This window comes from Podarcis pityusensis, assembly GCF_964106645.2.
Source record: "Podarcis pityusensis genome assembly, chromosome: 4".
In the NCBI taxonomy this organism is placed as follows: domain Eukaryota; kingdom Metazoa; phylum Chordata; class Lepidosauria; order Squamata; family Lacertidae; genus Podarcis; species Podarcis pityusensis.
The window spans coordinates 39025884-39045839 of NC_138027.1; the positions used below are offsets into that span (position 1 = coordinate 39025884).

The window sequence follows — 19956 nt, forward strand, 5'->3', positions numbered from 1 at the left end:
AATGGAGTTCCTGTTGGATCAAACAGTATGGCTCTCTTCACAAGTAAACTGTTGTTTTGACCTTGCACAGACAAGTGGGCCTAGAAAAGCCAATCCAGGAAACAACCTTCTTTTGCATATGCTTCATGGCATTATACTTTGTATTTCCAGTTGATATTGCTCTTTGTATAAAGGGCCAACATCTAAAAAGGACCTCCCTGCACCAACTGATGCAATCCAGAGAAAATAGAACTAAATGAGACTTTGATGCTTACTGTCAACCTTACGAATGCTGCTGAATCAGACAAAGGGGTTATTTAGTCAAGCATCCTGTTTGCCTCAGTGGCCAAGTAGATGCTTATAGTCAGTCCACACGCAGGACATGAGGCCAATAACTCTTGCTGTTGTTCCCCAGGGACTGGTATTCAGAAGTGTGCTGTCTCAATTCTCAGAGTAGCCATAGCATAGCATCATCATGATGGGTAGCCACTGATAGTTGCAGCCTCCACAAATTTGTCTGATTCCTTTGTAGAGTCATATAATTTATTGGTTAATGCAGCCCTTAAAAAATGCATATAAATGAATAATCTTTTAATTGAGCAGATCATTTCTACCTAACCCATGTCCTTTCCCCCTCTCCTCAGCATTAGAAGCAAAACCTGCCTGTAGAAAATGAAAGGGAAATCCAAGATTTTGGTGTAGCTTTCGGCAGCAAGATGACCTTCTTCCAAACAAAAAATAGCAGCAAAGACGAGAGTTCTGTAGTTAGCATTCATTATGTACCTCTGGAGGTTCTCTTTCTAGGCAATGGAGCCTGTTACTCTAATATGTCCTTCCTTTATAGACTCAGCTGCAACCAACATTTCCTAAGTCCTGGAAGTTCAGAGGTTCTTGTCAAGTCTCTCTCTCTCTCTCTCTCTCTCTCTCTCTCTCCTCTCTCTCTCTGTGTTTCTGTGCATTTATTTGCTTACTTTGTTCCTTTTTAAAGAATTTAGAAGCCACTCTTCTGTTTTTGGATCCTTCCATCCCAAGTCATTTCCAAACTGATAAGCAATCAATCACCCCAAATTGTTATTGGAGGGTATGATATGTTATGGAGGTGAGACCTAAGGTAGCATAGAATCATCCAGAGATCAGTGCCAGAAATTAGTGTCTTTTTGCCTCCTGTTTACTTATCCATGTGTTCATTAAAACGCCAGGGTTTGTACTTGTAAATCACCCCAGTGTGTTTGCACTGATTGGCCATAACATTTAAATATAGGAGCTCCAATAAAAATGGAGCTTAGAGGTGCTCTGTGCTTGTGGCAGAAAGCCTGCCTGTATTTATGACATGTTTGTGTCACTCATCACAATGGCACAAGTTTGTAGCCAAAAGTGTGCGGGCTTCCTTGCCAATAAATCCCACCCACATTGTGCTACCTAATTGTATCATATATTACACTGGCAGAGTTACTGGCTGGGATACTATGAGTGATGGAGTTTGGGCTGCGAGTTTATCAGATATCTAACCCCTTGCTGCTTGTGTGTCACTTTGTAGGTTAGGCAGGAAGGATGTTTCCAACACTGGTGTTGCATTAGTTGCATTTATAAGCTTATGAATAAAAATGTTGCTCATATCTCACATTTAGGTTTGTCTTTTTCAAAGTGCCTATTATCTGACAAAATCAAATGTGGCTCTTCCAGCCCTATATATGTGTCTACCCCTGAAAAATAAATATCAGTTGAAATGAAGGCTGCAATTCTTTCTCCCATCTTCTTATGTCAAAGATAATAAAATTGGTGTGACCACCTTTTCGTGCCGTACTGTTTCCAAGTTTTTAATTTACACTGTAATTGCCTACTTAAATTTTTTCCCCTGAGGGCTGTGGCACTGAATAATCTTAGCTTCGGTTGACACACAAAGATAGAAGAAGTGCAAGAGAGCCTGAGGGGAAGGTACAAATCAGAATCCTCCCACTAGGGCATGCTGGGCTGTAACTAGCTCATTTCCCTCGTAACTGCTATCTTCACAGCACTGTAGCGGAGCCATGAAAAAAACGCCAGTCTCTGGTGAAGTTTCTGCCTCTAGAGACAATAAACAGATTCAGCTGGCTTTGTTGTGATATTTTTCTGTGGTGTTCTGCTTCAGTTTTTCCTGCCTTTTATTAAGTGAGGTCTGTGGGCAGGTCTGTCATTTTTTTCCTTCTGTGGACCCCTACATAAACACATTGATATCACATATATCAAAAAGCATTTTATACCATTTATTTGTTTTAACATGTTGTGGTTCACCCACACCCACCCCTCTCAAGGCATTTTAGAATACTAAAATAACCATATGCTATAGGTTGTGCAGCAGGCCCAATGTTGTCTTTGTCCACATTCACACCATAAATTTAAAGCATGATACCATTTTAAACAGTTGTGGCTTCCTCCAAAGAATTATGGGAACTGTAGTTTATTGAGGGTGCTGAGAGTTGTTAGGATACCCCATTCCCCTCCCAGAGATTCTGTGGCTATAGCAGTTTCGCGTCAATCCCACTTCCCAGGGAACTCTGATAATTGTAGCTTGGTGGGGGAATTACTCCTTTCCTTGTGATTCACCACACAGGTGGTCCACTGTTCCTTCAAACCTGCCACTTAAAATGGCAGTCGGGGGTGTGTACTGTACTCATAAATCCGTTGACAGGTAAGTACACCAGCCTGCTGCAGGTTTTTATATACAGATGTGGAGATCTTGGAAGCAACCTACCAAGACTGCAATCCTAAATACACTATGCTAGGCAATAAATGCATTGAACACTGTGGGGCTTACTTAGTGGTGTAGGAGAGGTAGAGGAATGCATCTCTGGGACCTTTTCAGAGCAGAAGCAATGTTCTCATTGGCTAGACTTCCAGGGGAATTGAGGGACACTCCTTGCTCACATGCATCAAAAGGCAGTATAATTGTATCTAATAAAGTGTATCTAATAAAGTGAAGTTTACAGAATAAGATGAAACCATGGCAGAGTTTCATTCACAGTGTCCTTTTGTCCACTCTCTTGTCTAATTGGTTATACTGAATTTAGATGCAGTTGCTGTAAAGTCATGCACGCTTTTTGCTATGTTTTAACTTCATGTGTGTGGTACTGACTGAGTCTGAGCAACGAGAAAGACTAGAGGAATGTACCAATATTAATGAAATGCCACCACCTGGAGTTTCTCCCAAGCAGATTATACAACCAGAAGCATCTTCCCTAACAGTCATGTTTAACAAAAGAAACAGTTATAGCTTATATCAATAGAGAGTTTCTTTTTATCCGAAGAAGCTCTGTGTGTTTTTTTGCTTCTGCAAATTTTCAGGTGGGATGAGCATTGCACTGTTTACATTTTCTTTAGTAATTTTGTGTGTCTTTGTTGTGCTGAAGAGATCAAACAAACATAAAGTTTGATCATCCTCAAACCCAAACCTTTTGCAAAGAAAGCACAGAGTCAAATTCATGATTGGGTGTGGCACGGAATAGAATTGGGGACTTATCTGAAAATGCATTATTGGCAGCTTTCTCTTAATGTGAATTCAGTTGTCAGGTTTTAGAGATTATTCAGAGCTTGCAAGTCCTGTGATCTCTGGCTGCATGTAACATCCTTGTTCTCCACACTTACTACACTCTTCTGCTTCCTGCCATATGTTAATTTCCCTTTCCCCAAAGTAGAAATTGGCAGTAAGGGATGCTAGAATTTCCAAGCTGAAGATTTCAAAAACCTATTGAGGCTTTTCAAGTGCTTGGCTTGAGCACTTCAACATCCCAATTTGATTAGTCTATTGACCTACTCAAGATAATCACCCACAGCTATTAGGTTCCATGGACTTTAAACTGGAAACTTGGATCAGACATTGGATCTATGCTCTTTTTGCTATTGTAGTTGGTTGCCATTCACACAGCAGTGGCTAGGACTTCACACAGCAATCCATTTTCCTTGGGAAGTCAAGCAGCACTGGAGGTCCAGTACAGTGGTACCTCGGGTTAAGTACTTAATTCGTTCCAGTGGTCCGTTCTTAACCTGAAACTGTTCTTAACCTGAAGCACCACTTTAGCTAATGGGGCCTCCCGCTGCTGCCACGCTGCCAGAGCACGATTTCTGTTCTCATCCTGAAGCAAAGTTCTTAACCTGAAGCACTATTTCTGGGTTAGCGGAGTCTGTAACCTGAAGCGTATGTAACCTGAAGCGTATGTAACCTGAAGTGTATGGTACCACTGTACTGCCCATTTGGATTTTCCCAAACACCACCTACCTGCCTGTTGCTCAAGGTGCTTTGTACCTGAGTGCCTGACATTACTTAAGAAAAAAAGGAGAAATATTAAAGCTAAGACAATCATTTTTGTTGGATGGACTACTGTGATCTTAGTTTAGAAACAACACACTTTTTTAAAAGAGTTACAGCAAGCCCTAAACTGTAGCATGCTTCTCCAGAATGTCTTGTCTTTCCATATGAACTTTAAATTCCCTATAGAGGAACATAGGAAATGGTCTTATACAAAGTCTGACCAATGGTCCATCTAGCTCAGTATTAACTATACCCACTGACTGCAGTGCTCCATGGTTTCAGATAGGAGTCTCTCCCAGCTCTGCCTGGAAATGCTAGGGATTGAACCTGGGACCTTCCACATGCAAGCAGATGTTATACCACTGAACCAATGGAAACCATTCCAAAATCACTCCAAAAGAGGAGAAAATAAGGATGAAAGAAGCCCATTCAAATCATACTTAATTTTGGCTTAATTTTGGTAGAGGAACTAGTAGTAATCCTTCCCTTGGTTATAACTCATCTTCAGCAAAGAATGATAGAACAATGTTATATGAGAGATTTTAACCAACTACTGTTCTTTTACAGCTTGCCGACCAGGATTTTACAAAGCCTTTGCTGGTAATGTTAAGTGTGCCAAATGCCCGCCTCACAGTTCTACAAATGTGGAAGGTTCTACGAACTGCAAGTGTGAAAAGAATTACTTTCGCTCTGAGAGAGACCCTCCATCTATGGCTTGCACAAGTGAGTAACCTCAGTATAATAAAAAAGGATGCTTGTGTTTCAGTCTCTCCTGTAAGTATAGGAGTAGGAGTAGGAGTAGGAGTATTTATTACAATTTGTATACTGCCCTATATCCATAGATCTCAGGGCAGTTCACAACATAAAATTACAATATAAAAAACACAAAATGCATAATAAAAATAAGAACAAAGACAACCCATTAATCCCCTGTTCTGCAACACATTTTAAAGGGCATCAGATGTCAATCAGCGAAAGGCCTAGTTAAAGAGGAATGTTTGTGTCTAGCACCTAAAGGTGCATAATGAAAGAAAGAAAGAAAAATCTATCTTTTGAAAATAAAACTTTTTATACTGATGCACTGTAGTTGCTGATAAGATTCTTTCATTATGTTTGTGCATTTTGATTCTTGAACCAAATAGGTCATCTTTATTAATAGCTGCAGAAATGAATGTCTTTTACAACTTTACATCCTAATCTACTTTAAGCTTGGTTTCTGTCATTTTTGCTTTTCTAACATTGCAGTGTGCCATCTACATAAGATTTTAACAAAGGAGGAGGAGGAGGAGCAACAAAGCTTGATACCTGTAATTTGTGTTGGGAAACTGATGATACTGCAGGCCATAATAATTCTTAAGTCATTGTTGTACCTCTTCAGACATACACCTTGGGGATAAGTAACTCAAGTGTGGGTTTCCTTGTGCCCTGTAACTAAGGTCCGCACAGAAACCCATACTTGAATATTTGTACAACCAATACTAGACTTCTCAGGCAGATGTTTCACAAAAGTGATTATGATCAGTAACAAATGGTTTTAAATGCATTTATAAAAGCAGTCCTAGTTTGTTAGTACAAGAGACCATTAAAAGAAAAATATCTCTATGAAACTTCTTTGGAGAAATGAGGCAGATCATTAAAAAACATGGCACCTACCATTATCAAATGCATATTTGAGTAGCTTTATTGTCTTTGAATTCAAACAGATGAAACAATCATCATTTTCTTCCCATTACATCTGTAGGACCACCTTCTGCTCCCAGAAATGTTATCTCCAACATCAATGAAACATCAGTCATCCTAGATTGGAGCTGGCCTTTGGACACTGGGGGCAGGAAAGATGTCACTTTCAACGTTGTCTGCAAGAAATGTGGAGGAACAGCAAAGCTGTGTGATCCGTGTAGTACTAATGTGAGATTCCTTCCACGTCAGATCGGCCTCACCAACACCACTGTGACTGTGGTGGACCTCCTGGCTCACACAAATTACACCTTTGAGATAGATGCAGTTAATGGCGTGTCAGATTTGAGCACCTTTGCAAGGCAATTTGCTGCAGTCATCATTACGACCAATCAAGCTGGTGAGTATCATTTTTTCATTGTTCTTCTGCTGTCTGAACCTGAGAAGTTTCCAGGCCTCATTCTCCACATCCTCATCATCTTTCCTCCCTCAGAGCATCCCTCATCTTACTTACCAGCAGGTAGAACTAGTGGCTGTAGTGATGGCAGGGAGAAGGAAGGGATTTCTTCTTCTTCTCATTATCCCCGCTACCTCTCCATTGGTATTGTATGCTGCAGAGTATCTGCAGTGCATCAGGGGTATGTGGGCAGGAGGAGCTAATATTCTATCCATTCTGCTTTCTGCTGCTGCTGCTCCCACCCTCATTTCTACTTGCTAGTAAATAAGTTTATTGGATGAGGGCCAATAGAATGAAAAAGGAATCCTGGCAAGTGGAGGCCTTGTACATTTCTCTATTCTGGGAAGTTGGCTTTTGTCTGTTCTGCGTGGGGCTTCACATCCTCTGAAGGAACAGGTTTGTGTTCTGGGGTTACTTATTGATTCATCGTTTGTCAAGTGGATTCAGCGGCTAGTAAGAGGTTCTACCAGCTTCAACAGAATGCCAACTTCAGCTGTTTATGAACAAGGATAATCTGGCCACAGTGACCATGCACTGGTAACCTCAAGGCTTGGCTACCACAGTGTTGTTTAGTTGTTTAGTCGTTTAGTCATGTCCGACTCTTCGTGACCCCATGGACCAGAGTACACCAGGCACTCTTGTCTTCCACTGCCTCCCGCAGTTTGGTCTACCACAGTAGATCCCATATAGTTGCCCATGAGGTTAGTCCAGAAGCTATGTGCCTTGGGTCTGCCAATAGTAGTAGAAGAAGAAGAGTTTGGATTTGATATCCCACTTTATCACTACTAGAAGGAGTCTCAAAGCAGCTAACATTGTCCTTTCCCTTCCTCCCCCACAACAAACACTCTGTGAGGTGAGTGGGGCTGAGAGACTTCAAAGAAGTGTGACTGGCCCAAGGTCACCCAGCAGCTGCATGTGGAGGAGCGGAGACGCGAACCCGGTTCCCCAGATTACGAGACTACCACTCTTAACCACTACACCACACTGGCTCTTGAACTGTAGTAGTAGGTCTTTCAGTGTTGTGTCCACCTTAATGCAGAATTCATAACTGTTTGAAATAGGGCATTGGCCAACAATCTATTCTTTTAGATGCATTTTCAAAACTTTTTTATTTACCAACACGTTTTCTGAATACAATTCTTAGTTATTGTCTGCTGATTGTCTACTAATGTAGTGCTGTTACTTTAACTGTATCACTTTTGGTTTCCTGTACACCATGCCACTATAATGTGCATTGTTTATAAATCTTTTAAAAATCTTTCAAATCTTCTTTAAAATTAATTTTAAATAATAAACCTTTTGAAATTAATAAATAAAGGGAAGCCTAGGGAGGATGTTTTGGACAGTGGTCAGCTGCCAAGGAGGAAGGGGCTCCTTTTGTTTTTGTTGAGTTTATGTCACGGGCTCTGAAAATGAACTGAAATTGTTTCCAATTTTTGAGTAAAGAATGAAATTTGTTTCCAAGTCAGTCCAATGAGTTCTGCAGATGTCTGCCCTTCCCTGGTTACAACTGCTGTTCTTACCTTTTAGCTTTCATATTTGTTTGGAGTGCGTTTGTGGGTGTATTTTCTGTCTGTCTTTATAAGAAGTAGGTCCACATGTCCATAATGTTTGGGTGTTTTTGTGGTCAAGCAACAATTTGTTTTCACCAGGATATAATCCTGCCCCAGGCAGTGGGATCTTGTAGAAACGCAGCATGAGGTCAGGGACAAGCAGAACCTCCCCTGCCATTAGTTGATGAGAGGTAGTGGAGCCATGTACCCTTTTTCTGTCTCTGCTGAGCTGTTGAAATTCCAATCACGTGGCAGGCATAGAGGCAAATTTCAGCCCCTCCATTATCACTGTATCCATCTGAGAGCCAACAAGAGGTGAAGAAGGCATGTGGGCTTTCTTTGCCAAGCAGCTAGAGCCAACTATCTGGTGTGAGGTAGTGTTTTCTCTTTTCCTGCATCATAAGTACTAGGGACACTGTCTTCATTAGTTTAGCTTCTGTAGCATAAGGGGAGATGCTATGAATATACTGTAGTGAAAGCAAACAGAAACAGATTTCCAATTGTTGGGTGGTTTTATTATCAAGGGATTTGGCAGAATTACTATTAGGATTAACTCCCAATCTCCAGTCAGCAGTGTCAAATAACACTTTAGTCTGTTGTCACAGAAAGAATGTGTTTTATTAATAAAATCAGATTTTAATGAAAGACTCAAAGCAGTAATCTCCAATATAAATTACAGTGGTCATGTAGGTGATTAATTTTGATATAATAGAAGTGGAGGAAATTAAGTGCTTTGATGTTAGACATATAAAATACTAACACTGGCACTACAAAGATTTAATAATATTATGGATTATATTTTCTGTTCTTCCATGTTTCCTGCTCTCCCCAAATCCTGATCACCAGCAGCTTTACATGAATATTGCTTTAAATTGCTGGTGCTGTGATTTATGGTATTCAGCTGGCCTTAGAGAGGCCCATTCATGCCTATGGGATTTTCTGTACATGAACAATGAATGAATGAGAGTATAATTTTCACTGTGGAAAGTTTTGCTTGCAATAGATAGGTCTCTAGTAAGTATTGTTTGTTCAAGTACAGAAGACTATACTTGAAATTACTTTGGTTGTTTTTAAATTTCACAATTATCTTGGTGGGATGTGGAGGAATCTCAACTTTCTGTACAGCCACCATGTAGTTCATTCTCTACTTTCTTCAGAATGAGCCTTAGATGCTTTCTTTATGGAGATATTCAGTTACAATGTGTTGGTTAATTAATATTTCTCATCTGCCTTTTTGACAAGTTGTGTGGTGGAATAATACTAATAAAGAAAAGCCAGAACAATACCTAATTATTTATTGTGACCACCCGTGTGCATACTCCTCTGTGCAGTATGCTGCTTGTGTGAATAGTTTGTGAATGGGGAGTTTTGCCTAATGGTAATAGATGAAGGAGGGAAGGAAGGAGGAGTTGAGAGGTAACTTGCTGCAGCAATGCAGATGAGCCAGTGAAGGGAGACCTGAGCTTCCTTCATGTTCCTATCCTACAGTTAACATGGAAAGTTGTATATCCTAGTGGAACACATGCTACCATGTTTCCGTTTTTCAATTTGCACTGGCACATATGCAATTATAGTAGTACAGTGTTTCGTAAATGAACTCCATCTTCTGACTGTAATGAACGACATTAGGGGAATTGTACCTATATACTACTCAGCTAACTCAGGCTAACTCAGATGTACTTCTCTACCCAAAGCAGTGGCAGTTTTTTTCTGCTGATGTCTGCGTTGATGTACAGCCATGGAGAGAAAATACAGAATGGTTGGATGACGTGGTTACTCCTTTTTCAGGCTTGTCAGCTTCTGGGGATGGGTATTGGACCAGTGCCAGATTTACATATAAGCTAAACAAGCTATAGCTTAGGGCCCCACTCAAGAGAGTCCCCCCAGGGCCCCCCAGAAAAATTGAAAGGGAAAAAAACTGGATTTAGATTTCCAAAATATAAGTTAAAAAAACTAATAAAATAAAACCTACATACAGCCACAGTGTTTTGTGTTGTGTATGGACCTATTAGGTCCATAAATTACCATATAGCATATATTCAACACACACACACACACACAAAAACCCAGCGACAATTTGTTGTTGACAAAGGACAGCTGGACATATAAAGGGCTCCATTACCTTCAGTAGCTTGGGGCCTCATCAAACCTAAATCCAGCCTTGGTACTGGACTGGTGTGGGGAGTAACCATGCCATTCTCTGACATGGCTCCACATTTCAAACATTGTCTGAGCAAAACAGGACACAAAGAAGCAGAGGAAGTTCAGAAAGCCACGTTCTTAAGCTATCATTTTATTCCTTGGATCACATGTGCTCGTTGACATAGAGTCTAGGACAGTTTTCCTTGGACAACTGCAGTATTGCAATACTTTTAGGTGGGTTTTGTTGTCAACTGCCTCATGGAAAGAGTAACATGTTCTGCTTCTATTAGCTCATATGATCAGGCTTCTGCCACTATATTATAATGCTAAGGCCCAGACTTATAACTGTAGTTATCAGCCATGCTAAAGGGAACAAGACTTCATCTCAACTCACAATAATATGTTTTCACACAGATGTTATCTAATAACACCAATCAACCCTGCTTAGGACGGGTCACTGACTGCCACAGGAGAATTATATGAAATCCACAATCCCCTGAGGCAAGGTGCTAATTATGAATGTGTCATGGAGAGAGATGGACAGCTGTGCCACTCTGACAAGCTGATATGCAGATTTATCTAGTCTGCTTGGTCAATGTTTAGTTCGCAGATAGGTTTTCAGATCAGATTTTGGGTTCTTTATTATTTTAAGAACCTTAACTTATTTAATTGGCTGTATTTTAGTTATAGTTATCTGGATCTTTTGGTAAATGACTGGAACTGTATAAATCTCTTAAATCAAGACTAGGATAGCAATGGACCACAACCCTCTCTCTTTCAAGATTGTAATAGGGGAGCAATATTCTGACATAAAATAAAAAGTGTAAATATACCTTCCTACAGTATATTCAGTATCCACCGTATTCTTCAATACCAGACAGCAAAGAATAGGGAAAAAACCAAAAATAATTTCTGCCATGCAAGGCTAGTAGTTCTCAAACAAAAAGTTTAGACAAATAAGATATAAGGGGTGTGCAGTGACCACAAGATTTGTCTTGCATCTGTAGCATTTGGAAGCAGTCCAATCTGTTTCAGATATGCTCTATGTCATTCCAATTTCATTCATTATTTGGGTCTGAATCTGATCTGTTAAAAATCCAAAGCTTTGTTTCAACTCCGTTTACTGTAATGGGGAATATGAAAACAGCTCTTGCATTTTTTCACTTTCTACAAAAATGGGTTAAGATCTTTAGGCGAAGAAGGCCCTCAAGAATGGCTTAAGCCTGCCAAATTTCAGGCAGATGATTTCATGTAGAGAACATTTAATGTTTTGTTTATTAAAAAAGAAAAAGACTATATAGTTCCAGGGGATTTTGTGCTAGGTGATTTTTACCTTCATTAGAGAAAACTGCAAGTCCCTATTTTTTCTTTCTTTTAAACTGTTTTTTAGGGGAAAGAATTATGCCACCCAACAGTCTTATTCCACTTCTTTACACCCTGCTCCCACAGCCAAAACTCAGAGAAGAATGATAACCCATGAGAAGAACAACTCTGTTTATTTAGATCAACATCCCTGCTCCAAATCACTGCGATTGGAGTAGCCTCAGAAAATAATTCAGTGTGATTAAAAGCTAGCCTTGTCCATCAAGACCCAAAGTTTCCCATTCATCTCTCCACTTCCTCTCCTCTCTTCTTCACCTGCTCTCCTCTTGAACTCTAAATGTTTCCTTAGACTGCTTGGTTTCATTTTTCAGAAAAAAGGGGGGTACATTTAACTCTGTGCTGGTGAAGGTTGGAAGGGTGAGACATAGAGCAGTGGAAAGAATAGTGTGTGCTTGGAAAGGAATTTGAGACAGAAACGGGTAGTTTGTTGCTTGAATCAAAGTCCAAATTTTGCCTCTCATGCTCCCCCCTAGGGTCAACCCTTTAAAAAGCCTTACTGTAGCATTCAGACATCAATTCCTTCCCTAAATGATCACCCATGTGAAGCAGCCTGACCCTGGGAGCATTAATAAGACTGTCCCAGTTGTGGAGAACTGAAGTGGTTTGGGAATGGGGAGGCGAGAGATGAGAATGAGTGAAGGAGAGTGTGTGGCAGGTCCTTAAACACAATTATCTTAATTTTTTAATATGCCTGCTTACTGTTAATTTTGTGATGGGGGTTATATTATATATTTGATTTTAGTTAATTCTAAATTTCTGAGCTTTGATGAGCTACAAAGGAAGGAAGGAGAAAATTTGTAAATACCTTTCAACAGCCAGTTCAGCTGTGATTGTCCCCTTGTAATCTGGATTTTGTAGGCTGATTTAAGAGTGGGAATTGACCAAGGCCTCTTTCAACTCAGGGGTTGGGAATCTGTACTCCTCCAGATGTGGTTGGGCTGCAGTTCCCTTCATCCCTATCCATTAGCTAGGATGGCTGGGGCTGATCTGAGATTGAGCCCCTCAACATCTGGAGGGCCACAAGTTCCCCACTCTTGATTTATGAACTCAGCTCTGATTAAATTTGTAATTTCTCATCACTTGATGACAAGCAGCTTATTTGTGAGCTGTAATCATCAAAAGGCAATGGTGTTTGAGGGAATATGAAAGTCCTGCCTGTGACCTATTCACACATGCAAGCCATTAGCTGATATTCCTTCCCTCATGCATACTTGAAACAGCACGTCTATTATTTAAATTGCAGCCAAATTTCAAATAAATTATAATTAGTTGGTCTTAAGCTCACTTAAATTTATCTGGATTGTACCCATTGCCTAAAATAAGACCCCATTCAACCTAACTGAATCAATTGGAATTAATAATGTATGCACAAATGGAGCTGTTTTCTTTGGTTTTGTCTTCAACAGCTCCCCTGCCCTTTAGCCATAAACTGATCTTAAAATGTTGACAAGTCACCATCCCATACTGGTATTAAAGCTGCATAAAATCAAAAGCACAGCGGCATTGTTCTGTGTAGTGAACTAGATGCATTGCCTTCAGATTACCACATAGCTGAGAGCTTTCAACTACCAGGAAGTTCCTTATTCTGAAAGATATCCAGCAGCTGGATGTATAATAAGCTTCACAAGAGCACTGCTGTGAACCACCGTAGATAAGATTTAGGCACCTGCTGAAGCAAAGATCTCAGTGCATAATCCTTACTCTCCAAACAAGGGTGATCACACTGTCTTTCACCATTGATCTTTAAGATGTCAGAAGCTGACTGGATTTTAGAGGAGGTGAAGTTAAGAAGGCTGGCAGGGGAGGAGAATAATTTAACTGTACAGTATTCATACAGCTGGCATCAGGATCTCTCCATCAACCACCGTGAGGCTTTCTCAACAGGAATGACAAAGCAGCATAAAAGCTTCTATTTTGTGCATGAAACTGAAAAACTGAACATGTTTACTCCAGGAAAACCATTACAAAAGCATGCATGATTTTTACCTCTCCATGTGGGAAAGCCACAGCCTCGTAATTTGTGGTTCCTGAAGTGAATATCTTGTGCAGTCTGTTACTTTTCAAGTGGACTTGGCATATCCTTGATTTATCACACACATGTTAAACATACGAAGAACGCGTTAGTTTCGCTCACTTTGTGTCTCTATTAAAAGGAGACGGACAGACAACAGCACATGAAAGAGTGAAACAAGCCAAAGTTTAATATGCATTTTAACAGTACCAGTGAAAAATAACTGCCACTGATTGTTCTTACAGAGAAAGTTGTTAGATAGGAATAGTTTGTCTCTGACGTGAAAGTTAGGGGCATTTTGTGTTCCTTGCTGTCTTTTCCGCCTTGCTTTCTTCTATCCCCTTTTATGTTTGCAGACCCTGTAGACAGGGTCTTCAAACCAATAAATTTTAGGGCATATGTTCCATGCACCTAATGCACACATTAAGGACCAGGGCAGGCCCCGTCTTAAGTATTAAATTTTAAAATGCTTGAAATCGTGCTTCGTAAAACTGTTGTCTAAACAAAGCTCTTCAACAGGATAGGTACTAAAGTTAGTTTTATTTTGGCAAATTTCACTTGCTGTCCATTTTATATTTCCACCAAATGAGGATTTTTTTCCCCCTTGGTATACATATCTATATATCTATATCTTGGTGTACATATCTATATATGATTTTCTTGTTCAAATTCTGCCGTTTCCCTAGAACATTTGCCTATATCAGTGAATAAGTTTTGAGCTTGATCAAAAAGCCATTTGAATCACTACAGTCTTGGAATTTGACCTTGAGGGAAACTTAGAGGCTCTGCTAAAAAGATGATTTCAGTGGAGTTCAACAGTCATGCTCATTGCTGTAGAATCATAATGCATTTCATAATTCTTCAGCTCATTCACACAGTTTTCTGTTTCTGAGAAAATGCAATGAATAATAATAATAATAATAATAATAATTTTATTTATATCCCACCCATCTGGCTGGGATTCCCCAGCCAGCTTACTGCATATATAAAAATATAAAACTTATATAGATATATAAAACTTACAGCATCTATAAAAATACAACAAAACATCAAACATTAAAAAACACAATATCCTATACAGTGGTACCTTGGGTAACAGACACTTCGGGTTACGCGTTTTCAGGTTACAGACATGCCGAAACCTGGAAGTACCGGAACAGGCTACTTTTGGGTTTCGGCACTCGCACATGCACAGAAGCACCGAATCGCATCACGCGTGTGTGCAGGCACAGCGCTGCGGGTTGCGAATGCTATGGGTTGCGAATGTGCCTCCTGCACGGATCACATTCGCAACCCAAGGTTCCACTGTACAGGCAAAAACAAACCAATAAATCAATAGAAACCAATAATAACAATAATAAACAGTTTTAAGTTATACCCAACATTATTCTTTCTATAACAAAGCCTGACCCTCATCTTCCCTTCTTCCACTATAGCATGGATTCTGGGGGGGAAAGTAGTCAAGGGAAAAAAATGCACCAGTTCTTAATGAGAGGATGTTTATAGAAATTGTTGGGCCAGATGTTCCACCTGTGCCATTTCACTTGTCAGATAAACAAATAGGAAACTGGTGGATAGTGGCCAAAATTGTATGAGCTCAATTGCAAAATGTCTCCTTGTTATAAAAGGAAAGGTTTGTCTTTTGAGAAAAGTCATTGTTTCTGAAAGGTGTTTGACTGAGATAAAGAGAATATAATCATCTATTTGTTCACAAAGAAATAGCAGCAAGACAAGTTTCATCCAAAATCCCCATCCTTCAGGCATGTCTTATGTAATCTAGAGGGACCACCACATAAAGGTGAGAATGTAGACCGTTCTTCATGACTTGCCCTCTTCAGTGATGTTCCCAATAGGGAACCTATCAGAGTTAGTTAACATTGTAATTATTTTGCTTGTGCTATCAGTCATCTGCGAACCGAGCTGTGAGACATCTCTTCCCAAGATGTTTCATACTGGTCACTGAAGACTTGCCAAAAAGCAGTAGTTTTTGACAGTGTTTTTCCAACCAAACAAAAGCAGGCATACTGAAGTAGAATAGTCAAATTTTCACAGATTTCCCTCAGCAAAATAACTTTAAGATTGTAAGAATACTGTAATTAAAATGTACATTTGCATGATAAACTGCAGTATTGTTCGTTCAAAGGTTACATACAATAGTTCTAGAAAATGTGGAGGCCCAGTGGAATAGGGCATAAGTCTGTGTAAAGGGCATTTAGAGTACCCATACAAGGCCATTCTGTGCGCTCTGGCACTCGTCAGGGTGTCCTGTTGCGCCAGAAGTGATTTAGTCATGCTGTCTGTCTGTGGACAAACAGGAAAGCTGTCTGTGGACAAATACCAGCTCCCTCAGCCTGAAGCGGGATGAACACCACACCCCATAGTCACCTTTGACTGGGCTTAACAGTCCATGGGTCCTTTACCTACAAGGAAATACATAATTAGTGAAGTCACCAGTTTAGAAGTCATTTGAAAACTAAAAGTTCTTTTGCTTTAAAGCCTTGTGAAAGAGTTGTGATAGTTTTTATTTTAAACACTGTTGTATTTTATTCATTCATATGGAATTTAACAACAGTTTATGCATTCAGAAACAGAGAGTTGGATCCAGACAAAGGTTGCATTCAGACATGAGGATCATTGCTATAGTTTTCCGGGTTCTGTCCCAGTTTCTAACATTCCTTTTGCACCACAGCACCTGTTGCATTATGGAGCTATGGGTTTTTAATAAAAAAAACCACCCATGTTGCATTAAATTTTAGTTGCACCAGTTGGTGTGATGTGACACAACAAGGAATGTCATTGGAAGTGTCACCCCCCACACCCTTTCTGTGCATTCACTCTATTGTTCCCCCATGATTCACTATACAGTATGCTAGAATACCACCTAAAATTTCATTACATGAGCAGTGGGGGCCTGATCCATGAAAACTGCAGCAAATTTCAAGGGTTACAACAGATTATTTTCTGGTAACAACACATAAATTAGCTTTGAACTGCCACCAGATTCTGCTTGATTTCCAGAGGTGCATTTTATGTGAAAATTAACAGGTAAGGAAACATCTGGAAGATGGAATAATCTCACGTCTGAATGCAGCCTAGGTTAGTTGCACTGAACTCATTGTGAAGTGAAATCATGACTAACGTTCGTTTCAGTGGGACCTAATCTCAAATAGCTTAGTCTAAATCCAAGACAGAATCCACCTAATTACCCAATAAAAATCATCCCATGTAGTAATGTAAAACAATACAATAAACCAGCACATAAAAGTAAAGGTAACGGGACCCCTGACCATTAGGTCCAGTCGTGACCGACTCTGGGGTTGCGGCGCTCATCTCGTTTTATTGGCCGAGGGAGCCGGCGTACAGCTTCTGGGTCATGTGGCCAACATGACTAAGCCGCTTCTGGCAAACCACAGCAGTGCACAGAAACACCGTTTACCTTCCCGCCGGAGTGGTACCTATTTATCTACTTGCACTTTGACGTGCTTTTGAACTGCTAGGTTGGCAGGAGCAGGGACCGAGCAACGGGAGCTCACCCCATTGTGGGGATTCGAACCGCCGACCTTCTGATCGGCAAGTCCTAGGCTCTGTGGTTTAACCCACAGCGCCCCCCGTGTCCCTTAAACCAGCACATACTGACACATAAACAGTACCTAAGACATAAGAACGAAACGTAGCAGCCTGTAATCAACAGTTCCCAAAGGCTTTCTGAATGGGATTTTTTTAAAAAAACCAAGCTCTGAAAGGACTTAAGGGAAAAGGTGAAACTGACCTTTCTTGGAAACAAGTCCTAGAGCATCAGGGTTGCTTGAGTTTTCTGTTAGCTGAGGCTAAACTAGGCCACCTCCCTGCAAGTGGGATCATCCTAAAAGATAGTCCTGGTTGCGGGCAGGCCCTCAATCCAGTTTCCTTCACCCTGGCATGGGCGGAGTAATACCCTCACACCAGGGTGGCACCATGATCACCCCAGGCCTATTGGCCAATCATTTTGAGTGGGGTGATCATGGGGGAGGGGCATAAAAGCAGCAGCGCAGCGTGTGCCAAGCAGCTGCTTCATGTTGCTGAACACCCTCCCACCCTCCCTTTAATTTAGGTGTCTTCTGGCCTTGCTTTGGACTTTGGTCGCCCGTCTTAGGACGGGGACCGGGTAGGAATTTATCCTTTTGGCAGATTGGCATTAGCCTTTTGGTTTTCACCTACCTCTTAGCAATCGTCACAACTTTGTAAGGTTTGGCAGTTAGGCATTGGCTTATTGTTGAGTGGGGGAGGGGAGGTTGGCCATCGCCTGCCCTCCATTGTTCAAGGGTATTTCGTTAAACGAATCTGGGGCCTGGATCCTGTCTGAAGTCCGGTTGAGGAGCTAGGGCCATGCCAGGCCTCTGGGAACACCAGGGGAGATGCAGTCGGGTTCCCCCAAAGCAGCTTCCTCTTTTGTGGTTTAGCCTTTTGTGGTTTAGCACAGGGGGCAGGAGTCTGATAAAGTCTTTTGCCAATGCTTAAGCCAATACCGCTACATTTGCTGTAATCAATAAAGTTGTGGCCTAAATTTTGCCCATTCACTTTAAACCAAAATTCTGCGTCAGTGTGAATTTTTTTACTCCTAATGGGTGGTTTGGCTTGAGGCTCTTAACATGCAATGAGTTAAGCACACAAATGCTGAGCGGAGACAAGAGCACAAACTGGTCAACTGCAATCCTGTGGGCCCAGAATGAAGCTTCAACACATCTTCCTCAATTCTTCTAACTCTTCTACCTCATTTCTTTGGGCTTCAGTGACGGGGGATCTGAATTCAGAAATCAGTTTCCCACTATTGCATGTCTTTTACATTTCATGGCACCACTAGGGAGCAAACTTTCTCCCTAGATATGTGATGCGTTCTGCTATGCTTTAGATCAAACTGCAGTGTTAAGATGGTCATGGAGTCCACCTAGTCCTCCAAGAAAGCTAAACAGGTTCGTTGACACTACACTCCAGCCTATCTAAATATTTGAAGCCCATACTGGATGTTAACCACCATAGTACACTGCAGGGTTGAAAATTTTGGGTTCTACCATGGTGGTGAGAAAGAAACCAAACAGGTTTTTCATGTGCCACTTTGTACCTGGTTTTAGATACTTCCCTCATCTCTGATTTAATGGTCCAGAATCATTCTGAAAGCATTGGGCAGCTGCATGCATATGAATCTTTGTGATCCCTATAGAGACTCTACAGTCTCAACAGAACAGTTAGTAACCGTTAGGAAGCGGTAACTACTGAGTGCAGTGTATGCACATTGCAGGCTTGGCTTTTGCCATGTGTTCATCTGGAGACCAGTTATTCATGTAACAAATACTAACACAGCACATGGAGTTTAAATCAATAAGGAAATTTATGTCTAGCTGCTACTAAGCTAAAGGAAGATGCATGATATGCTTAGGGATTATTTTCTCTAGCAAATCAATTTTAGCAAGGTAAATCTAAAATTATTGTCAGGAGTTTAAGAAGCTTCATGCTCTTTATGTTTTGCATCTTAAACACTTACAAGAATGAGCTTTTTCACTCCCAGACTTGCTTTCATTGCCTCCAAAATCTATGTAACAGATAAGGAATATTTATTTATTTATCCTTTAACAGTTTACTGCCACTTAGAGTTTCCCATGTTGGAACAATCAAGCCTTTGGCTTTTATATTCAGTGAAGTTTTTGCTGTTATTTCTTCAATACTGCTGGTGTATATGTTTTAATGTTTGACTGTTTATGGTTTTGGATTTAGTTATTATATACGGAATGATGTTATTGACTGACTGAGTAAATTTTGTACCAATATCCATGTCTGCTTAAGACTTTCAGGCATCTCTTAAATATATATATTTAAGCTGATAGCCCTATGCAGTTGTTTAAAATGTTTCTTGAGTAGGGTTGGGGGAGAAATTCCATTCATGTATCATTTGAAGCCAAAACTATCAATTTATACTTTTGCAAAAAAAATAAAATAAATTGTGAACTGCAGCACAGGTGACCTTTGAAATTGGCACATGTCCGAATTCTGCTATGTATTTTTTTTTAAAGATATTTATTAAAGTTTCACAAAAATACAGAAAACAAAGAAAAAAGTATAAATTACAGCAAAAAAGCAAAAAGTAAGAAAAAACATACAAAATAAAACAGTTAAAAACACACTAATGTTCCATAACCTATCTTCCTTACTCTTATTTCCCCAGACCTCCTCATACCTCCCTTCTTTGTATTCCAATTCAGTTTGTTGGTTCAGCAAATCCTTACCATTAATCTTTTACCCAATTGTTAACCTTTTTTTTTCTTTTCCATGTCTCTTAAAGCATTACAGCTAAAAACCTCTTAATTTCTATCCAGCATCCTTCTAAAGTTCCTTAATTTTACAATATTTCTGTAAATAGTCCTTAAATTTTTTCCAGTCTTCTTTCACCGACTCTTCTCCCTGGTCTCGGATTCTGCCAGTCATTTCCGCCAATTCC

General features: G+C 40.3%; 1 protein-coding gene across 5 annotated transcripts in view; it reads left to right on the forward strand.

The window, feature by feature from the left end:
* EPHA3 (EPH receptor A3) overlaps positions 1–19956 on the forward strand; it is a 205277-nt gene that overhangs the window by 130833 nt on the left and 54488 nt on the right. For all 5 annotated transcript variants that reach the window (XM_081002658.1, XM_081002659.1, XM_081002660.1 and 2 more), the window contains 2 exons: positions 4832–4987; positions 6006–6341. In XM_081002658.1, coding sequence (XP_080858784.1) covers positions 4832–4987; positions 6006–6341 — 492 coding nt within the window. The remainder of the gene's footprint in view (positions 1–4831; positions 4988–6005; positions 6342–19956) is intronic.